Source organism: Botryllus schlosseri, chromosome 3 (assembly GCF_051294905.1).
Source record: "Botryllus schlosseri isolate E-star chromosome 3, Bs_hap1, whole genome shotgun sequence".
Taxonomy (NCBI): domain Eukaryota; kingdom Metazoa; phylum Chordata; class Ascidiacea; order Stolidobranchia; family Styelidae; genus Botryllus; species Botryllus schlosseri.
The window spans coordinates 27099260-27120648 of record NC_137238.1 but is presented as its reverse complement, the minus strand read 5'-3'; the positions used below and the strand labels follow the sequence as shown (position 1 = coordinate 27120648).

At 41.4% G+C, this 21389-nt stretch overlaps 2 protein-coding genes across 2 annotated transcripts in view; one reads left to right on the top strand and one right to left on the bottom strand.

Annotated features, from left to right (window-relative positions):
- Positions 1 to 8440, top strand: part of LOC145436531 (complement C3-like) — a 77219-nt gene extending 68779 nt beyond the window's left edge. The window contains exons 35-42 of the mRNA XM_080313894.1: positions 1556 to 1685; positions 1936 to 2090; positions 3759 to 3889; positions 5094 to 5210; positions 5326 to 5423; positions 6251 to 6363; positions 7566 to 7654; positions 8152 to 8440. Of these exons, the coding sequence (XP_080170020.1) occupies positions 1556 to 1685; positions 1936 to 2090; positions 3759 to 3889; positions 5094 to 5210; positions 5326 to 5423; positions 6251 to 6363; positions 7566 to 7654; positions 8152 to 8368 (1050 nt within the window). The 3' untranslated portion in view covers positions 8369 to 8440. The remainder of the gene's footprint in view (positions 1 to 1555; positions 1686 to 1935; positions 2091 to 3758; positions 3890 to 5093; positions 5211 to 5325; positions 5424 to 6250; positions 6364 to 7565; positions 7655 to 8151) is intronic.
- Positions 8441 to 11041: 2601 nt separating this feature from the next.
- LOC145436263 (kelch-like protein 24a) lies at positions 11042 to 21151 on the bottom strand. The gene is made up of 2 exons (XM_080313631.1): positions 18822 to 21151; positions 11042 to 14891 (listed from the first exon to the last, which is right to left on the bottom strand). Exon 2 carries the CDS (start codon positions 13910 to 13912, stop codon positions 12278 to 12280), a length of 1635 nt encoding a protein of 544 aa, XP_080169757.1. The 5' UTR covers positions 13913 to 14891; positions 18822 to 21151; the 3' UTR covers positions 11042 to 12277.
- Positions 21152 to 21389: the final 238 nt, after the last annotated feature.

Here is a 21389-nt window from a genome sequence, read left to right as displayed (position 1 = left end):
TTGGGAGTGTGAAGAAAATTTTGCGATATTTTAGCATCGGGTTGCTTTGCGATAGGTATGGGTGTACGTGAATTTACAAGCTGGTATGTATCCTGATTTGCAGGGACAGCATGTAAGTAGGTAGGTAGGTAGGTAGGTAGGCGGTCTCGGTCTCAAATGTACAGGAGAACATGTAGATTGGATATACCCGGAGGGGACTGTAACATTACAGTCTGTCGTGTAAAGTGAGATTACCGGACGAGTGTAAGTTGGATTTGCATTGACCAACGGTAATGTTAGATTACCACGAAATGTCTGGCTACCGTGCTTCCAAACATTTCGCGGTAAATCGAGGTTTTTATTTTTTACAGTGTATCTGTTCATGACATCGCATTGTGTCTTATCGCATTGTACATTGTGCGTGACTTGTTCAGACGAAAAATATAACCCAACGATATATAATCACACATCCCGAATTCACATCTGCGATCAGCAATACGGGAAAATTAATGGTATTGGATTTTGTTTTAGTGATTTGTGTAACTAAGTAAGTCAACTGGAAATGGAATGCATATATCTGCTCAGAATAAATTTAGTACGTAACCCAGTTATCAATTTTAACATGAATGTATTCCAAACAAAGCAACTCATATTATCTAACGTTCATGTGAGGCTGTGAACCACAACACTAGATATAGTATCATCCTTTATGATACAATGATGAAATATTCTGACGATTTAATTTTGTAGCTCTCAAATACAAGTATATTTAGTTATTCCTTTCGTGCACAAATCATATTTTATGTACAAGGGGCTCTCCCTCTCAAAAGTGATATACAGTGCCTCCTTCTTCGATTTCCAGACGCTGTACGCTGCAGGAAATAATACAGTTCGAAAGACTTTGTTGAAAATTACCCTAGCAGGCGTGACGGTAGTGTTTAACGGGAAATTGGCGATCTAAAATTACGCGCAATTCATTTTACATTAATTATAATAACCCACTACATTTATGAAAACATATGTAGCAAACGTCGCTCAGCAGCGCGACCAAAAATTTCGAGATTTGACATGTTTTGTAGAATGGTAATTTGCTCTGAATACTCATTAAGGATATGTCCTACTACTACATCATCTGCTGCGAAGTCATTTTTTCAGCGCCCCCCCATATCGCCCCCCTGAGCCCAGCGCCCCCCATATCGCCCCCTCAGCGTTTCCGCCCCCTTCAAAATCGCCAGCGCCCCTTGGGGGCGCTAGAGGCAAGGTTAAGAATCACTGGACTAGAGTGACTTTGCGTGACTTCACCAGGGTCTTGAGTTGAAAATTTTTAAATTGAATTTACCTGGCGTCAAGACCAGATATGTAGCAACTCAGAGGAAGTAACTTGCTTCCGAAACAGACATTGAGGAACCTATGAAAAATCAGTCGAAATAATAGCGAACTTGTTTGTTTTGTAATATATCAAAGCAAAATAAGTTCAATGCACATCGCAATGGTGCACAAGCAGCAGATACATTCATGATTTAATCCACTCACTAAACAATCGGAAGTTCCACCAATTCATTTCGCGTTATTTCAGATTCGCGTCAGTAAATCAACCGGGGATACGGTGGGACAATCTATTGTCCATATAACTCTAATATCTGGTTACGAACCTGATGAAAAATCGCTGAAAAGGTTGAGTCAGTATGATTTTATGGATGGGATCAGTAAGTATAGTTACTGCTATTTAATATAGCTGTGTTGTTGACGAAGGAAGTTGATGCAGAGATGTAGCCACTCTATCACTTGAATGCGAGAAAATGGCTTCCATTACTGAAATTTGAAAGTTTATTTATGGCTACACTACATAAATGAGATACTAGTAGCGTAATATATAAATTTTCTACTCAATTGTAGAATCGCTAAAACTATTCTTACGCAATAACGCATTATATATCTGTCTATATGTTTTTTCAGTCGAGCGCTACGAAGTTGCGAACCAAACAGTCATCCTATATTTGGAAGAGGTTACAGCAACACCGATAAATATCGCATTCTTCTTGAAGAGAGAAGTCAACATCAAGAATCCCAACCCTGCTACAGTATCTGTGTATTACTACTACGAACCTTCGGTAATATTTCAATCCCCCTTGAAATATAACGCAACATTGCGTCTGATTTATATTTGTACACCTGCGACTTGAGTACACTTGAACATTTCGCTTTCTACTTTGAGGTTGTCAGTAAATGTGGCACCTCTACTTTGTAGGAGTACTCAAGAAGGTTTTTCTGCTTGAACTATACTCAATAATGTGAATTTATTTATAGCTAATTTCCTCCACTTGTGTCTATACAGTTTTTATAGCAGTGGTTCCAACGTGGGCGATATCACCCCCGGTGGGCTAGTTAGTGAAACAAGGGGCAAAAATGCCGAAGGAGACGATTGGGGGGCAACGGGTGGCGAAAATGTTAAAGCGTCCAGTGATATATATTGAGTTAACACGACCAAAAAAATGCACGTGAAGACGACTTATTCTGCATATGACGGGAAAGTTGATCAAAAAAGGCAACTCGACGGAAAGTAGAGTCGGAAACGGGTTTTCCGAGCACCTACTCGTAAAAACGGCCTTTCTTTTTTAGCCAATTTACCAGCGATCAGAGTTTAGTTGGTATATTTCCCGTTGATATGCCCTGTTTTTCGGATCTGTAAACATGCGCGGCGAACATTTGTGTCGAGCTTGAAAAGGGGGTGATGAGTCGAAAAAGGTTTGGAATCACTGTTTTCAAACCAAGCTATTTCTTTTCTGTATTCTGAAAGTTGTCAAGTTGAAGGTAGTTTGGGTCTATTTTATCACTTTAAGAACTGAAATTTCTATAGCAATCTGGCGATGTATCATCGCTCACCGTGACAAAATATAATTTAGAAAATCACCACTTTTTATCACATAAGCCATCCCCCCCACACACACACACACTTCACTTACATGCTAAGCACCTGCATCGTTTAACTTTCCAACATCTGCCTCCTGAAAGAAGGACGTCCATTCATTGTGACTCATATCTGCACCGTCTGTGAAGTCTATATTGCCGGTCTTCTTTTCTCAACTACTCGAGTATTTTCGACCTTTCTTTCCCTGCTTCCAATTGATCAGTATTGACTAAAGCCTAAACAACAGGGTTGTAACCAAGTCACAAGGCTCCGAGTCGCAAGTCAATCTCATTTATACAGTTTTGACTCGAGTCAAGTCCAGTCATTTTGATTTCACCATCGTGTCAAGTCTGAGTCCAAGTCAGCGAACAGAGGGCCGAGTCCGAGTCGAGTCAGATCAGTTTACAGTTGAAGTCTTGTTAAATCCATTTTCTACAACTCTGTTTGGTGATATCGAATGGTTCGTATTTGTAATATACTAATTTTCCTCGCTTTTAGGCAGTTTCTGGTCGTATTTTAAAGTACCAGTACCAATGGACGTAATCCCAATAGTGTGGTTCCTTTACTATTCTCGAAATTTCAATGAAATGTCGGTCTTGGCCGTCTGAATATCGAATCATGCACAATGACTCGAGTCTAAGTCGAGTCAATACACAGATTGACTCGAGTCGAGTCATTTCCTAAAAAATCAATACTTCTACTTGTCTTGTCGCTGAGTATGGTTATTTGCAATAGTTGACTTACTTTTGTTCTTTCTTGGACAGTACTAATACTACTGTAACCACTACTCACAACTATATATTACTGAGAATAATTGCTCAGTCGCTTAGTGTCGGTCGATTCGTTTAACTGTCCGGTGCATCTTTGAAAGGTTCGTTGCACCAAATTCTATGCATTACCGAGTAGCGTTCCCCAACTTCGTACCACGCCGTGCAACGACGAAAGCGGAATGGGAGGGGAGGATATGTGTAAGTGTGCCGAAGGAGGCTGCTTAAAGTGCAGGTAGACGGTTTTTCAACTTTCCACGCTGAATAAATTAATATTTCTCTTATTGTCGTGTCATATCAAGTGCTTCCCCTCTACCAATACGCTATGTCGTTCATACTGGTCAGGTTCGATTTGTCTCACAGTTGGATTTGCCTCACTATACTGTTAGTTAACAATCCGACAATCCCAGTGCAGTTATACAATGCGCTACCGACTTCGCAAACCGAAGGTGTAATATAAATTGTGTAGTTGCGAGTTGCGACGGCTAACGTGTATTGTATTGCATTACATCCCTTACTGATATAGGTGTGGTGTATTTTCGATCCATAACTATAATACCTTAGAATTCCTCCAAAAGTCAGTGGTTTATCGAGGCTCCTTTCCGTCATCTTGACCGCATGAGCGGTGTGTTAAAAATCTAATGTAGGCCGTGCAGATACCCAATCAAAAGAAAGATTGTCGGCCTGTGGAAATGACCTCTTATTCGAAAAACACCATGAATACCATAAAACAACAGCCACAACTTTCTATTAAAAAAAAATCAAAATTCTGAAAAGAAAGTAGTTTTGCCTCCAAAACTGTCAAGTATATACAGATTAGAGTAGTCAAAAAACGTGACCACTTGAGTAAGTAATACAAGGGGACATAACCTACATGAATGCTTAAAAAGTAGATTTATTTCGTTACTCACCATCTATTTATATCAGTGGTTCTCAACCTGTAGGGCGCGCCCTCCTTGGGGGGGGGGGTGCGTGAAAGCATCTGAAGGGGGCGCGAAGAAGCGGTCAACTGAAAATTCTTTTCACGCTATGCGCGATTTACCTCCAATTTACGCGTGTTTCTCTCTATATAGACCGATTTTCATATTTATATTTTTGAATTCTCTCATCAACAGTCATAACCTTCCATGCCATCAAACAATCTGTTGGAGTTGCTAACATCCCCATTGGATTTTGTGATATGATGATGAGGGGGGCGCGAAATTTTTCACTATCATAAAGGGGAGGCGTGTCTAAAAAAGGTTGAGAACCACTAATCTATATGATCATAAATGTATGCATAAAACATATATATATACTAATCAATTTGGGTCAGGGTTATTCACTCAGTCCTGCTTATTTTTGCTCAGCTTCCCTTTTATCCCCATATTTTTTATCAAGTTGAGCATAAGTGTGATGATTACAAGCTTCTGCTTTAAAGTTGCTCTTCATTTGTCCAGGACAAGAAAGGACCATCTGGAGAGGACGATGTGCATGCCCGGAATGAGTGGTAAGTGCCGTATCTGCCAAGGACCTCAATCCGATTGTTTCAACATGACAAGGATGGCCTGTAAAAGGTAATATGATTGAATGTTTATGAACTATGAGAGAGAAGTCAAAATTCAAATGTTTGTCGAACTACTATCACATTGAGTTCAATTGCACCGAATTATATATTTATATTTATTGCAGTGCTTATGTGTATCGTGTAAACATGACAAAAACGGTCAAAGACACAACTGGAGTTTTTGTGAGTTTTGAGGGGCGAATCGTATCTTTCATCAAACGAGGTATGTCTTTATGTATTGTTTTCGAAGTAATTGAGGAGTTTAGACATCTATTATCTACAGTTTACTTGACTGGTCCCTATAGATCACTGCCTCCAAGTTGCGCTTCATCGATCCAAAACGCCGCGATTGTCTGGATTAGAATGGGCATTGAGTCAATAGATATTGAAATTAGATAAGAAACTTCTACTATTTTACTACACAAAATGTGTAGGCTATATGCGACCCATAAACAGGAATAAGCGAATACATTTAGTCCCGTGTCATAGATTTAAAATATATAATATTGATCTGAACGATGTCATCTGTAGAGCAATGTGAAGTTTGTATGGATGATCTTATAATGATTAGACTTGCTTCTATTTATTTTCCACACTGAGAGTGGGTCAAAATAGTCAATAATTATATTCCAAGTAATCCTATAACTTTTATTCGCGCAGAATTGGAATTGACTATATCCAAGTCAAATCAGAACTACTCGAGTGTTTGTAATATATATTGAAATATTGAATATTTGGAAAAGTCGTCCCAAAAGGAGTAAAAAAAGATCTCGAAAAGCGAAACGGGACAAATAATAGGCCCCCTCTTATTCGACGATAGCGGGTGACATCTTTTCAAGCTTTCCCGACTATGCCTAGATCTCGTGCAACATTGCCGCTGCATTTTTATAATGTGGCGAATGAATATGTTTGACATCTCATTTCTTGATTTCATATTAAAAATTTCAACGTTTGATAGAAATGTGCATGATAGTGCAAGCTTTTTTTCATTTTCCCGGCGTTTGTGCAAATCATATCAAGTTACCAGTGCTAGTATCTATTGATTCGAAGGGCCGGACACGTACATCAAGAAAAATGATGTGAGGAGGTTTACGACGAGAACTGATTGTTTTCATGGATGCCGAGATGATGCGTTGGTGTCCGTTGAAAAAGATGGAGCCAACGTAAGATGAAAGCTGACATGCAACATCCTTGCGCATCTATTTGATTTTTGAAGGATGTTATCAGAACGAATCGGTGGTAACAAGATCCATGAATCTACATCTTACGACTTATATATTTACTACATTTGCTCCTAACCGTTGTGCCCCGGCATACTGGGGTGCGATTTAGAATGTACAAGAAAGCCTTGAGACATTGAAGTGTTGCAAGACTGCGACCCATTGTTTGGTAGGACTTCGCCAGTTAGGAACAAAGGGGGGTCGTAAAATTTCGTGTGCACCTGCGTGTTTCGTTGACGATGTAGATGCGAAGGAACCTTAAATTTATCGAGTGAACACAACCATTTCTGTTTCTTCACGCAAACCCGGAGTGCTAACCGCCTAGAAGGGAAGCAGAGGATACCAGTCTTACAAGCATATTTTTGATATTATCCAGTATGTATTCTAACCTTCATGCGTACTCCAAAAAAGTAGAAGTATACTTCGTAACCGATCATCCACGATAGAGGGCCAATTGATATACAAGTATGTTTATTATAAATTGAGCATTCACAGGGTAGACTTGATTTGTTGCTCCTTCAGCCCTCAATTGTCATCATGTTAGCCTGGACTAGCATTGTAACATCCTTTATAACTGCATATAAATGAGGTCGGCGATTTCTTTGTATAATCTCCAATTCTCCATACATCATTCCGGTCAATAAACGCCGCTTACGTCCAATTATACTCTCATATGCTATGTTGAACGAACCATGCTCCGGTGGGCAAGATTCGCACCCACTTATATAAGTACCAGCTGTGACTCATATCGTTTTAGTAGTTTAGAAATTACATGACACCCAGTTTTACTAGTTCGTCGAGATCCATCCTGTATATGCAACTATAGGTTTGCATCCGTATAACGACATCATGAAAAAATATATGTTTTTAATTTGACTCACAATCAAAACATTGGCCATGTCTTGACTTGAATTTGCGTGGCCTGACTCCTGGCCTGACTCAAAACTTTCGAAGTAACTTGACTCAAGTCCGAATTCACTGTGACTCGAAGCTGGTGACTTGATCCGAACACTTGTGCTAAAGTACTTGAAAACTATTCATTACCCGATAGGGTGAAGCATTGTCTAAAACTTTTGGAGCCGTTGTGCCGTGGTATCGAATGGTATTGTACCGATTCAATGTTTACCTTTAAAGTTCGATTCCAGAACGGAGAGCTGTTCCTTCAAGAGGAAGGATCTTTCCTGGTATTTGGTAATCAATATGAGGAACGGGTTGATAAATCTGGTCAAGACCGGTAAGTGCCATTCAATGTTATTTTTGTTACGCCGGATTACTCAACGGGTCCTGTACTACATCCGAATTAACAATTGCGAAACTACGAGTCTTTTTTATCACGTCGACTTTACAACTTAACCAAGTTCCTTAATAAGTGCTAGGAAATGTTTCAAATTTAAACATTCTACCTTCCTGGTCCTGCCGGAAAGGTATTCGAGCTCTTACGTCATCGGATTTGTCAATCCTTTTCTTCAAAAATCAAAATATCTCAGATTTCATAACTGCTGACGCTCAACATGGCATCCCGTAGTCCGAATCTAGATGCATCAGTGCGTTGGCGAAGTTGACAGGTTTCTAGCAAGACGTCAACCGGGTTCGGATTTGGGATATCATTAGAGTGTATAAGAGCGTAACCTATTTGGAAAGGTCGTTGGAGGCTAGATTAATGAATATGGGAGCACGTAGTTTCGGACCGGCGCTGAAATAAACCATATTTACCTCATCCCTTTTATGCAGTTCTCAATACCTCCTGAAAGAGGGTGATCACGTCGAAAGAGCTTACTCCCCCGAAAAGTGCAAGAAGGCAAAGAAGTTGATTAGGGGCATGTGCAAGAAGAGGAACAGAACGAAAGAGCAGAAGGCCAGATGCAAGAAAAATAGAAGCATCGATCAGTCCTGCTCCAACCTGAAACTGTTGATCGGGATGTTGGAACGAGGATGCGACAGTATATAAATGTATCATTTGATATGTTTCGTTGGTCTTGATCAAAGGATTTGTGTATATTACATGATCTGATTGACTGCATCATCGCTTTTCGGCACTATTTAGAAATCTGGTCACGGCAGTAGTGGGAAAGTCTCTATATCTCACAGATACAGTGGCGTGTCTCGTGAAAAGATCGCGTAGTAGGGCAAGGGTGATAAACCCAGTGCGAACGGTAAATTTTTGTGGTCAAAATGGCGTACTCTGACATGAAAATGTGGCTCCTCCGAAGCAGTGGTTGTCAAACTTCCCATATCATTCTTGACATGTAGGCTAGTTATCATCCATCCAACAGCAGCACGGCATTCCCCAATTTCAGAAACAAAATATCATGATGAAACGACTGTCATTTAGTGCCAATAAACATGAAACTTGGTACAATCTTAGATAACACCGAGGCCACCGTGCTAAATTTCATTAGCTATATCTCGTTATGGAATATAGGTCAAATAAATACAGACTGACACCGGCTTTTCCGTAAAATCTGCGACTAGGTTCAGCACTTATATTCGACTCGGAAACGAAATTAGTGCCCTAATATTCAATATTCGTCCGATTATATTTTTATCTGCCCAAGACATACACACAATGTACAATGCGATATACTCTAATCATCGAGTGATAACCTAGAAACTTGACACCGCGCTAGATAAAGTCATTAAAACATTCCATGCTGCGTTTCAAGTCTCATTGGTGCGTTGAAGTCCGTCACATTCAACAATTGACATCGCCCAGTCGTGACCTATCTGTTCACTAATATCACCGTGTAAGAGAAATTAAGATGCTGCATCGATGTTTCTTGATTTTCAGTGGATTTGGGAGAAGAGATAAGTAAAGCTATATTTAGGATCCATCCTCCCCCCCCCCCCCAATTATTCGGAATGTTTTGTAAAGTAACATAAGATGGAGTATTTATGAGCAGATGTCTTCAACCTGGAATTTTTCTGAAGTGTCGGTCTCGGTAGTACCCACCTCCCGATAAATAAAATTGAAGAAATAGGCCCAAATAAAAGTAAGCTTGGTGTATTGAATTGAATCTAGCTGTCTTCGTGTGTGCTGCCTGCAGTTGCGGAACTATTAGGTACCAGCCTTTCGGCGCGGAAAGGACACACTAACGAAGATAAGGTTTCAGCCAGCAGGAAGTGCGATCCCAGAAAGATCGCCGGCGATAGAACGGTGGCCGAAGATCACGCCGTTCATTTTAAATTGATTTTTGTTTCAAATGCAACTCTAATTAGGCTATGTCAAGAACGCTCTTTCCGATGCGACCGAGCTCTTGTTTTTATAATAATGTATACCAATTGTGATATGGCACTAGGCACCTTATTCCGTCCGGATACAGAAGCTTCCAGGTTTTGCGAGCGTATTTCTGACTTTTCCGAAATTAGTTACATAGCTGAGTAGTATCTGATGTCGGAAAAACCTTCATTTTATTTGAACGAGTTTGGAGCCATTCCGAAAAGCACTGCTTGTACTCGTGCTGGAGTAGAATTTCACGGCACAACTTCTGCGTCTACTTGCGTAACTTTGTTATCTGCTTTCACCACCTCTTATTGAAACAGTGGTTCTTGGACCAAGAACGCGAAACACAATGTCGTTGCATCAGAGGATAGTTCAGTGCTCTTCAACCTTTTTAGCCGCGATACACCCTTTTAACGTTTACTCAAAACTCGTACACCCCTGACCACATAATGTGCCGATACCATAGTAAGCGTAATCTAGGGGTGATTATGTTCAACGTTTCTGTCATGAAATGCCGCATTTTGATTAGGCCTACATATATAACATACGGCCGCATTCCAGAGGAGAGTCGTCTTGACCCATCTGAACGATAAATATTCATGTTAAATTGGCTACCGGGATCTCCGCAACGCGGAGAGCCCTTGTGGTGTTCTGTACCATCAGCAATTACTTGAGATATACCTTGCGTATGTTTCTAATTGTCGAAGAATAACGTTCCACCGGAATACAATATATGCACCAAAATCGCGGGTATAAATGTTAGGAAAAGTTGTTCGGATTTGGTTTCTAGTCTCACTGAGCGCGAAAAGGTTCTCAACCTCTTGAATGAATTTTGTCAGGAATATTGGTATTTTCACATATTACTGTCAAATATTTATCCATTCTCAGTCCACGTGACGAGATTAATCGGTAGAGCTGATCGATGGGGTATCTTCGGAAACTTCGGGCACAAAATTAATGTTGATTCATCTTCCGGCTTCTATTACTCACTTTGTTGCACATTGCTATTTCTTGAGCTCCTATCAGGATTGTCGGTGTAGTCAAAATATAGATAACTAAGGTAAACATCACCATCTGTTCTAACTTCAACCCTAGCGATGACCCAACACTACAGCCTAGTGACTTCACGACCCAATGTTCAAAAATCCAGTCCGATACGGATCGGTAAAGTATTTCTGTTTCGACGTCATATTGACACTAGTGAAATCGGAACTTCGACCACGGAAATATGGTTACCTTATTTCACTCCGATAAACAACAACAGCGAAACAGTCACAAATGTCCCTACATAACCTCAGACAAATTGATGTGCGCTACAGCCACCGATGGCAACAGAATAACAAACCGCGCTCGCTTTACGGTACGCAAGCAGTTTTCTAATGAACCAAGCAGACGCCAACGCGAAAGCATACCCTGTATTAGCACACTACCGTCACAGATCCTGGCCCAAGATTTGTTGCACATACAAATTAGAAAATCACGCATACGCATACCTATACAAAGCACCATTTTGGCGCTGACGCGATAATGGAGATGATCTACAACGAAAGAATCGGGATACAATTGTTAAGAGGTCGTATAAAAAGCTACCTCGGCACATTTAACGGAAGTCCCCGGCACTGAACATTCCTTTCGTCCGGCACGTAAAATCTAATTCTTGTACAGACAGACATTCTTAGTGTGCATATCGATGACAGAACGCACTGGTTTTGCGATAGACTGGCTGATGAGCGCGATCGCGATGTCTCAAGAAGCTTTTCAGCCGCTCCTCGATAGCGAAACTCGCCATGTCTTTGTCCGCGACCAAGAAGTTTATTTGCGAGGTTTTGCTCAACCCACCGATGCCATCCATAAGAAATTCGGTGTCCACGTCGCTAATTACGGCCACTAGTTTTGCTTCAGTAGCCATTTGAGATTCGCAATGGTTAAAGTGTCAGGAAATTCAGGATGACATTACATGAAAATACCGGCAGTGTAACACATAAGACGAAAGTAAATCAAGGAATCGTAAACCGAATCTTTAAAACAAAAACGGTTTATCAGAATTATTTTGTAAGCGTTTCCATCAATTCAAGAAATCACAAGTATTACTATACAATGACACGAAAAACATGAGTATTGCGATAAAATCAAAAAAGAGTGGAAATGCCTGGGTGAAGTCAATCGATTTGAACTCCTTTGGCCTGGATAATTAGTGAAAGGGGGAGGAGAGTGTTGCAAAGAAGTAAGTTCACTTAATGGTAAATAGTCTACACTACAGATTAACGAAAAACTTGCAGAAATGTTACAGGCGACGTCGCCGTGTCAAAATTCGAGCTGAGAATTTCAATACGCAAACCGTAGTTTATCACTAACAAAGTGCTTGAAATTTTTGGTGTCACATAGGATTCTTGTCATATTTTACGCATTTCCCGGGCATAAGATTGGCACTAGAATGGATTTTGCTCATCCGTGGCTGGGTTTTAGGTGGCAGCAACCGATGCGGTCTGAATCGGACCAGCCGATTGCGAGACTTGTAATCCAACCACCGAGATATGACAGTAACAGTTGTAAAAGATTAACATTCAATGACAAGATAAAAACTGATATCACAATTGCGACCTACTCAATTTCTTCTAGTTTCTTTAATGCTGAATTTTAGTCAGCGAAGGCGAGAACAGATTCACAAGTGCGCATCGATATGCCATCCATAGTAACCACTTTCGTCAGGGCCTTCGTTTTAGCGTTGTATGCACTGACTGTTGGTGGCTGTGCACTGTCTCCCGCAACGAGATAAATCATTCCGTTTAGTGCATGAGACATGAACTCCGCTCGTGATAAGTCTGGTAAAATCACTAGCTCTGTTGCATTTGAATAAGGGCGGAAAATTTCTAAATTCTTGGCATATGCATTAGCTGAGATGAGTCCACCTAGCACATAGATGACATTGTCGAGTGTTACAGCTGATGCTTGGTATCTATGTTGCTTTAAGTTGCCAGGTTTGGACCAAGTGAGCGATTTTGGATTGAATTTCTGAACTGCCATTGTTGCATAATTATATTCATTGTCAAAATCATTTGTACATATGCCACCGAATTCGAAAAGACACCCACCAGCAACAGCTACTGCGGTATATGCGATAGTGCGTTTGCGATTAGGGATGAAGCTCCATCGGTTTTCCCATGGACAGTACCTTTCAATGCGATTACTATAATTATTATGTTCCGTAACGTAGATGCATCCATTCAAAACCACTGCAAGTCCCCAACGTCCACTGCGTTGCGCAACGGCTTCCCATCTAGCATTACATTCCTCGTATTTGATACGATAATTGCTTCCACCATCTACCAATGCATACAAGTATCCATCCAGAATCACAACTGAAGAGATTTTACTTCTCATATGCCAATGTATATCCCGAAACTCTGACCATATGCCGTCCTCGACATCCAGACATTTCATTTTCCTGGAGTTATGATCTAACACAATGATGCTAGAATCCAGCAATGTATCAGATGCCTTGATCTTTTCCGTGTCAAAAATAGATTTCATCACCAACTTGAGACATTCATTTGATTCAGAAATAGTAGCCTCGTGATCCATTAGAAATCTCCTATAAGATAATGGCACATTCACAAACTCAATATGCTTCATCATACTGAATAGTGACGCAGCTCGTGTTGAGTCATAGTTGACCCATGCCATAAGAGCCTTGCATTTCCCTCGATCCCTCTCTTTCAACCCTTTAGCTGACAGCAGGAAACTTAAATATTTTGCTTCAATTTTCTTGAAATCGTCCATTTTTACGATTGCTCGAAAGTTCTCCAATGCAAAATTATCACAAACCTCAACGAGTTTGGAGCAATCATAACGATTTGCAATCGCCCTTGTAGCGAAGAACGTTTCACAGTCAAGTTCACTCTCCAGCAACGTAGCAATTCCATTATATAGCCTATGCAATCTGAGCATATGAGAAACGTGCATCAAATCGACTCGATTCTCGTCACAAACGGAAGCTTTGCCAGTGTACATGAATTCAACACATTTACGAATTGATCTGCTATCAGCATCTTGGATCTCAACTATTCCTCCACGTCGTTCCTTGGTATCATGGCTTAGCATGCCGTCAAAGTATTCCGAGCTGGCAGCAATTACACATCTATGAACAGGCATGCTCTTTCCTTCAGTTCTAATAATAAAATCACAATACTTGTTTTCTTCCCGGAAACTGTTGAACTTCGCAAGTACATCCAATCCATAATCATTGGTACTGATATTGACTTTCCGTTCCATCGCAACAGATATTTCTTTGATATGATGCTGCTCAGAAAATGGGATAAAAGCATCCAAACTACAAGCAACCTTAATACAGATAATAATTCATCTTCCTGATACAAATAGATAATTGCAGTTTAAGGGATGTGTGGCCGCGCCCCTCATAATCAATGATTATAAGTTTCTTGATCAAGTGAATATTCAATAGTCGGAGTAGGCTATCGCATGGTGTATCGTGGTGATAACACTATCGAATGTTAACACGGAGATACCTTCAGATATACGAAAATAGGGATCAACGTCATGTTTTAAAACAGGGTTAGCAAGAGAAATAGCATTTTCGGAATGCTACATAACCCGGAGGTACAATCACAATAAGAAATGGGGTAGTCGGGATTTGTAATCGTTATCGATTACGACGAATTCAGCATCTTCAAGTAATCGTAATCACAACGAGACATGTGTGTGATATAGTTCCAATGTATTTTAAAACGTTCTAGCAAGACCGCAAAACCAGTCATATCGACTTCGCGACAATTCTGTTGACCGAGGATTCAGTCTGGGCGTCGAGACCACACATCTAATCATTACGTTAATCACACTTCACACTGATCGAAAGAGACACCAACACAACGATGAAACTTCAAATGCGGAAATCAAGTAAACGATTCTAGGTATGGTTGCATTCAAAACAAATGGTTGTTCAAAACACTTTGATCAAAACATGTTTTAAACAATGCTTTAAACAAAGGCCTTTAAAAAATATAGACGACGATTACCATCTGATATAGTCGAAGTATACGATATGGGATGGTTGGAACCCTCGAAATAGTCGGTACAACAGCTGTAGTGCGTAGATATAGATCATTGGTCAAGAATTGATGTTCTGATGATGATGACCGCCGACCGTAAAAATACTGCAAGACGATGTATTCCTGGTTAAAGATATTGTTGGTCCGTATATCACAGGGGTTGCAAGCCTATTTCGCCAAAGGAGCTATATTTACTCCATACTTTCAATTGTGGACATAATTCCACTATGACGTCACAGTTGAATATGCGCGACGTCATGTCTTATCAAAGGGATAAGACTTCCAAGCATTGAAACGAAAAACTAATACGCAGTGTACACATATCAATACACGAAACTGAATGTTGCATGTCGACTCATGACCTTGATTTATTGACTGGGATGGGGAATCATTTGGCTCCCCCGTGATCTATTGATCACTCACCCAAATTCAAAGCTTTTCAATGCAAATCAGCGGTATAGGCTATATATAACTGCGTATGACCAATGATTGTGGATGAAATAACACGAGTCGTTTGATCATAGTAGTACACTAAGTGTAGCTCAAACTAATATACATATTGGCCTACGAGATAACGAGCAACTGCTATGTAGTGTGTTGGTGTGGCGTGAAATTTTGGACGAACGCGATGGTGACTGGAATTTGGAACATGCATAAGTCGTATTTGAAGGTTTAAATTTAAAACGTACATGCAATCACCACAAGACATAATCACTACGTACGAAGACATCAAATGCAAAACACCACTTATTCGTGGTATGGATAATATAATCAATCTAGCCTAAATAAAAATCAGCCAACGATTTTGGCAGCTCTCGATCACGACTTAATCACGAATGTTCAGAGTCATTTCTATTTGTAACACCGCATCCCACGCTGTCTCGTAAGTAAGCCGTTTTACAAAGCTGCATGTATTTCTTAACCACCCAGTTACGGGATAATATCCTATGAGCTTGCCGAACGCCGAAAATAGGCCCTATTCGTCCTGTGGTCGTTCAAACGCGGTAGATCAGCATCTTCCCCACTGCAGTACTCCATTACGAGTCTCATTCACCCGTAACCCACGTACCCATAGGCGCCGACTTTTATTTTTGCATGGGGTGGCGGCAGGCGCGTATAGCCAGGGGGGTGTCGAAACCCTCTCCTTTTGAAACGCAAAACCCCGTCCTTTTGAAATTACCAGTCTGATGCTAATATTCAGTTGCAATTCAACATGTCGTATTATCAGTGTTACGCGCGGCCATGACCAATTAGCGAGATTCGTCTGTGCATGCGACGCGATCTCCCGCTGAGATCATCGCAAAATTAGGTTATTGATAGCCGAACGCTCGGCATTCATTGCTCGACTGAGCAATAACATGGCGCAACGATTCTGGAACACGAAAGACAGACAAAAAGTATGATTACAAACGCGTGCGGCCAATCAGTAATTATCCCATGCCGCCAACACAATGGGTTTTTACTTAGTATTGAGTAGCTTGGATCGCGACAATTGGTTGCTGATTAAAACATCGATTTAGACAGCATTGCTTTATTTCCCGATTTACGTTCGCAAATCATAATTGGATTAATATTATGGGCACTGGAATAAATTCAAACTACCAGGCACACACAATAAAACACTGTTCAACTTTGCGCTCAGAGAATATTTATGACAAAAATGGTTCACAAAATATTTTAAACGCGGCTTGCGGCCCTCATCGATGCAAATATTTCATTTTAATTTGTAGACGGTGAACGTACATTTGGTCGTCAAATCGGGATAGGAGATGGTGTTTCTCAGAGCGCGTGATGAAATCTACGTTTCTAGAAATGAGGTCGAATTTTGACATTTCATAAAGATCGTTAGTTTGCTGAAATCAGTATCAGTACGCTGTGCGAAATACATAGTAGTGAATAATTTTATCGGACTGTACAATCGGCCGGCAAGGTTGCGCTGATACCGAAATTGCAGACATGCCGCAAACCCGCGATAATTACAATTACAGGGTGCGCGAGTCATACCTAAATATCCAGATTCGACAATGGCATAGGGCACAATTTGTTTGAACGCGGGCATAAGTTTTAATCAAAAAGATACATAAACACAAACAATATTACACTCAGAGATTGTTACTGTTTGGCGAACGTGTTTCTGCGGACGGTAGCAGGCCTGCATACGGACGCGCTAAATCCAATCACCGACGATAGTGCACATGAGATATCGACGACCCATTTCGCATACAAATGATTCTCGCTAATTTGCAGTACGCAGCATCGATAATACGAATTGTGAATTGACATTTCAAAAGGACGGGATTTTTAGTTTGAAATGATAAACTCACTGGCTACGCAGGTAGTGTTTCAATGCCGACAACGCGCTGGTTAATATCAGCCCGCGGCCTACGGCCTACATAGGTCCGGACCAGCCAGCCGAATTTGATCGTGAAATGGTGTGACTATCAAGGTGTTATTGCAGCAAGAGCAATATGGGCGTATGCTGCAACCTTATTAATGGGAATACAAATCCCGACGGTTCGAGATTCGATCCGCGATATGGTTGCGCCCGATAGAGTCCGTCAGCAATGAAGTTTATTGGAACATAGAAGGTTCCCGCTCAAACTAATCGAATAAATTCAGAATTTGCGCCACAGAGAATCTCTTGTTGCATCAATATTTGACAACGTAATTCAACGCCATGTACTGCACAATGCGCAGTATTATTAACAAATCAAACACTGACAAGTGACATCGAGGGAATACGAACGTATAAAGCAGACAAGAATTAGTAGCCTACAGATGATAGCAAACGAGAATGCGCGCATCTAATCAGTAATTCCTCAGCTTGCGTGCTGCACAATGAGGTTCCTAGTCTGGCATCGCGACAATTGTTTGTTCATTATAACGCCGTTTGAGCTGCATTACTGCATTTCCAGATAAAAGTTAGCAAAGCCTTGTTAGAGTAATGAACATGCGCACTTTGCGCAGGAATGACTTTCTCTTCGAAGGCATACACAAACCCGCTTTCCTATTTCGCGATCGCGCTCCAATTAAAAAACTATCACGAAACTAATTCAAGAATTATTTTGTAAACGAATATGCGCGCAAATACAACCAATTGAGAGAATTAGAACGTGAATTCGTTCGTCTGGTCAAGAGGTGAGATGGCTTTCTCGGCGCAAGCGTGTCGAAATCGACGCCGTCAACGAGGTCGCTTCGATTGTATGATTATTAGTGATTACAAATCACGGATTACACTTTATTGCGCGTTTTAAGCACTAGTTCGTCGTCGCCGAAGAAGCTGAGTATTCAATTATTCACGCGCGCATCGGTTAATGGTAAATGATTGGCATTTACGCGATGTCACGGACTCGCTAATTGACAGATTAGACGGCGGGCGTTTAAGCATTTTGCATGGGGTGGCCGCCACCCCATAATTGTGTCATGGGGTCACTGCGCCACCCCGCCACCCCGTAACTCGGCGCCTATGCACGTACCTTTGGGTCGATATGCAAACCGAACCCAGTTCGTGTCATAACGTTAAGTTATCCTTGATGTCGCACCACTTCGAAATTTTGCAGCCTCTATGACACGTAAAGCAATAGATAGATGCCTTCCGTAAATCCAAGTTAGACGCGCGATAACTCAGTTTGAGCGAATTTCTCAATTCATCGTGACAGACTGCCGCACCCAGTCTGGGGACGACTCATCATGACATGGCAATACATATCGCGCTAGTCCATCACCGGTCGCAGGCTACCTTCTGCTCCTTTAAATGTTGCTTGACCGCCAACAGTGGAATTATTCCATCGTGGGACCTCCCATATGTAGGATCGTACTCCGCCAACCATCAGTCTCTGATCTATTGACTCAGCCCACCATTAAACGATGTGCGACACTCCAACGGCATCTGATATCCGGCATGTTGATTCCTCAATTAAGGCTCGCCATTTTCCCATCCCCACTCCCTAGTCCACTTAGCTCCATTAAAGTTGGCAATGAAATCCCTATCGTCAATTTGTAATTGTTTATTCGTCCGGGCCGCCGCACTTTCTACAGACATTTGTACCAACTAAACCAAACATCAAGATTTGAATCAACGAATACCTCGCCCAATTGCTCGATCACATCAGTACCGAGAATCACGCCAGCAGTGCATACCAGCTTCGAGGCTACCAAGCCCTGCCGTTGGTCTCGCTACCGTGGTCTCTACGTAATAACTAGTGCTTTATGCATTCAGCATCTCGACAATACTTCTGGGACCCATGTGACGACACACGTCTTCAATAACAACAGATTGGCTGACACCCAGTATCCACCACAGCCTTGAGAGGTTTTCCACCAATTGAAACTACACCAAATGGTAGCATCTTTTTCAATACTTGTGGGATCTGGATACGGAAGAACGCGTCCGGTGCTAACGGTTCTCATTGGTAATTTTCCTGCTGCGATCCGTTACGTTCATCAGCGCTGCATTATCGAGCTATATGGCCAAGCTTCGCACAGAAAACACATCTTGGTTGTTTCCTGACAGCTTTGTTACCGTCATTTCTCAGCTCGTTAATTGAACATTGTCGAGTAAAGTGGCCACGCTTGCCGAAGGAACAAGAAACAATTGTCCTTGTATCCCGAGTCGACCGCGTACGATATACTGAAGCTGCTCCAGACCGACATTATTACTCGTGCCCGTACGACAATATCACTCACAGCATATTCATATTTTCCACTTCTGCCAGAGACTTCAACTGGCATGGAACTTCTGAGGGAAGAAAATTTACAAATCCACATTGCACACCGAATTATAACGCCCCCGATGCATCCAATCTGATGCCCAATCCAATCAATAGCGCCAGCCGTTTAAGGTCGGAAATTTACAACAACAGGTTACTCAACCAGCAGTATTCTTCGCTGGAGTTGACCATACGCGTCGTAACAATTTACTCCAAAAGCGCTCCAAAATAGTTAGTTCCGATTACATGTAAGCGTTCCTGTCCAGTTCTGGCTTCTGCTTGAACACTGCAAATACAGCGCCATCCAACAGCAATGGGAAAACAGTTGGCAGTTTGTCCGAAAGTTCTTGCAGTTCAGCTCCCACTTCCAATTTCTCGGCAGGCTTTGCAAAATCACCAGATACTTCATAGTCCTCGCAATATCCTCACGATATCTGTTAACTTCATATTCGCCATAGTGCCGTGACAGCTTTGTTCAGTGTATTTTAAAATGTTCAAGTAAGACCGCACCACCAGTAACATAGCCTTCGCTCCCGACCGAGGCTCTAGTCGGAGCGTTGAGAGCACACATCTAATCATTACGCTTATTATAATCACAATGGGATAACCATGATGTGTCATCGTTGCCCAAGGGTCGGCAACCTACGGCCCGCCAAGCGAAATCGTCCGGCCCGCGACATAATAATTAGTTATCACAAGAATGCGGCCCGCCGTTTCACAATGAGCTTCAATCAGCAGTGCAGCACTGCTTGGAAAGAATGCGGCATCGATACGATATAACTTGCCTACATCGTATCAGTCTATTGTGACGCCACAAAACGAAGGCGGTTGAAGTAGGAGATGGAGATTGTCCAATGTCCAGAGTAGACTAGATCAGTGCTTATCAATCGGGTGTATCTTGCAACCGAAGATGTACCATACTTTTCGAAGGGTTCGCCGATGGGGTGTGACAATAAAGGTGTCCTTCCTCTGCTTCAAAAACGCTTGGAACATCTCAGACGCAATGACAAAATCTTAAATTTAAACTGTTTAATTACAGATAACTAGCCTCCGTAGGCTAGTTATTCATAGTTTAATTCACCAGAAGGCATTGCGCGCCAATACTACAAACCTGAAGTGTTTTGGCCACAATGATGAAAACTGTAAACATGATTTTGTCTCACAAACTGAATCACCAACATTGTTACGACAGATAACTAGAAGCATAGAATCAATATGGCGATGTAATGTATATCTGCCATGTTCGCGCATTAAGTCGAGCAGCTATGCTTGCACGAGCCTCTGAACTAAGAAATGAAATAGCAACTTTCCTCGAAAATACAAATATCGCCGACTCATAATCTTGTAATCGAAAATGGGTATCTCATCTTGCTCTGCTGGTACCTTTAACGTCACATCTGAACAAATTGAATTTGCAACTTCGGGGGGGGGGACAACTGAATACATGAGATGATGAGGCGCATTTGAAACAAATCTGCGACTCGGGGAATGTCAACAGTACTGAGTAAATTATGCTCACTTTCGTATACTGGAGGAGAGAAAATCTGGTACCAACACTATATTTGTAACTGTGATACGAAATTTAATTACTGAATATTCACCCGCTTTTCCGACATTCCTTCTATACAAAATAAATTCTGACTATTCAGTATTCCATTTAATGTGGACGCCAATACCATTGTCTGAAAATTTCAAATGGGCCTTTTTGAAATGCGATGCAGTTGGATTTAATGACAAATTTCATACAAAGAGCATATCGCTGCATGACTTTGACAAAGTGTACGTTCTTAAAATCGATCTTTATCCTAGCTTATCAAACGATGCAATAGTTTTGAACAATGAAATTCACGAAGAGCAAGCCACGATCACGTACCTCGGACGCCCATTTAGACTATGTCTGATTCTTGCTTCATCTGACTGTTACCAGAAGTTGAAAACCTTTCACAAAGCAAGCTGCGTCATATTTATTCTGCG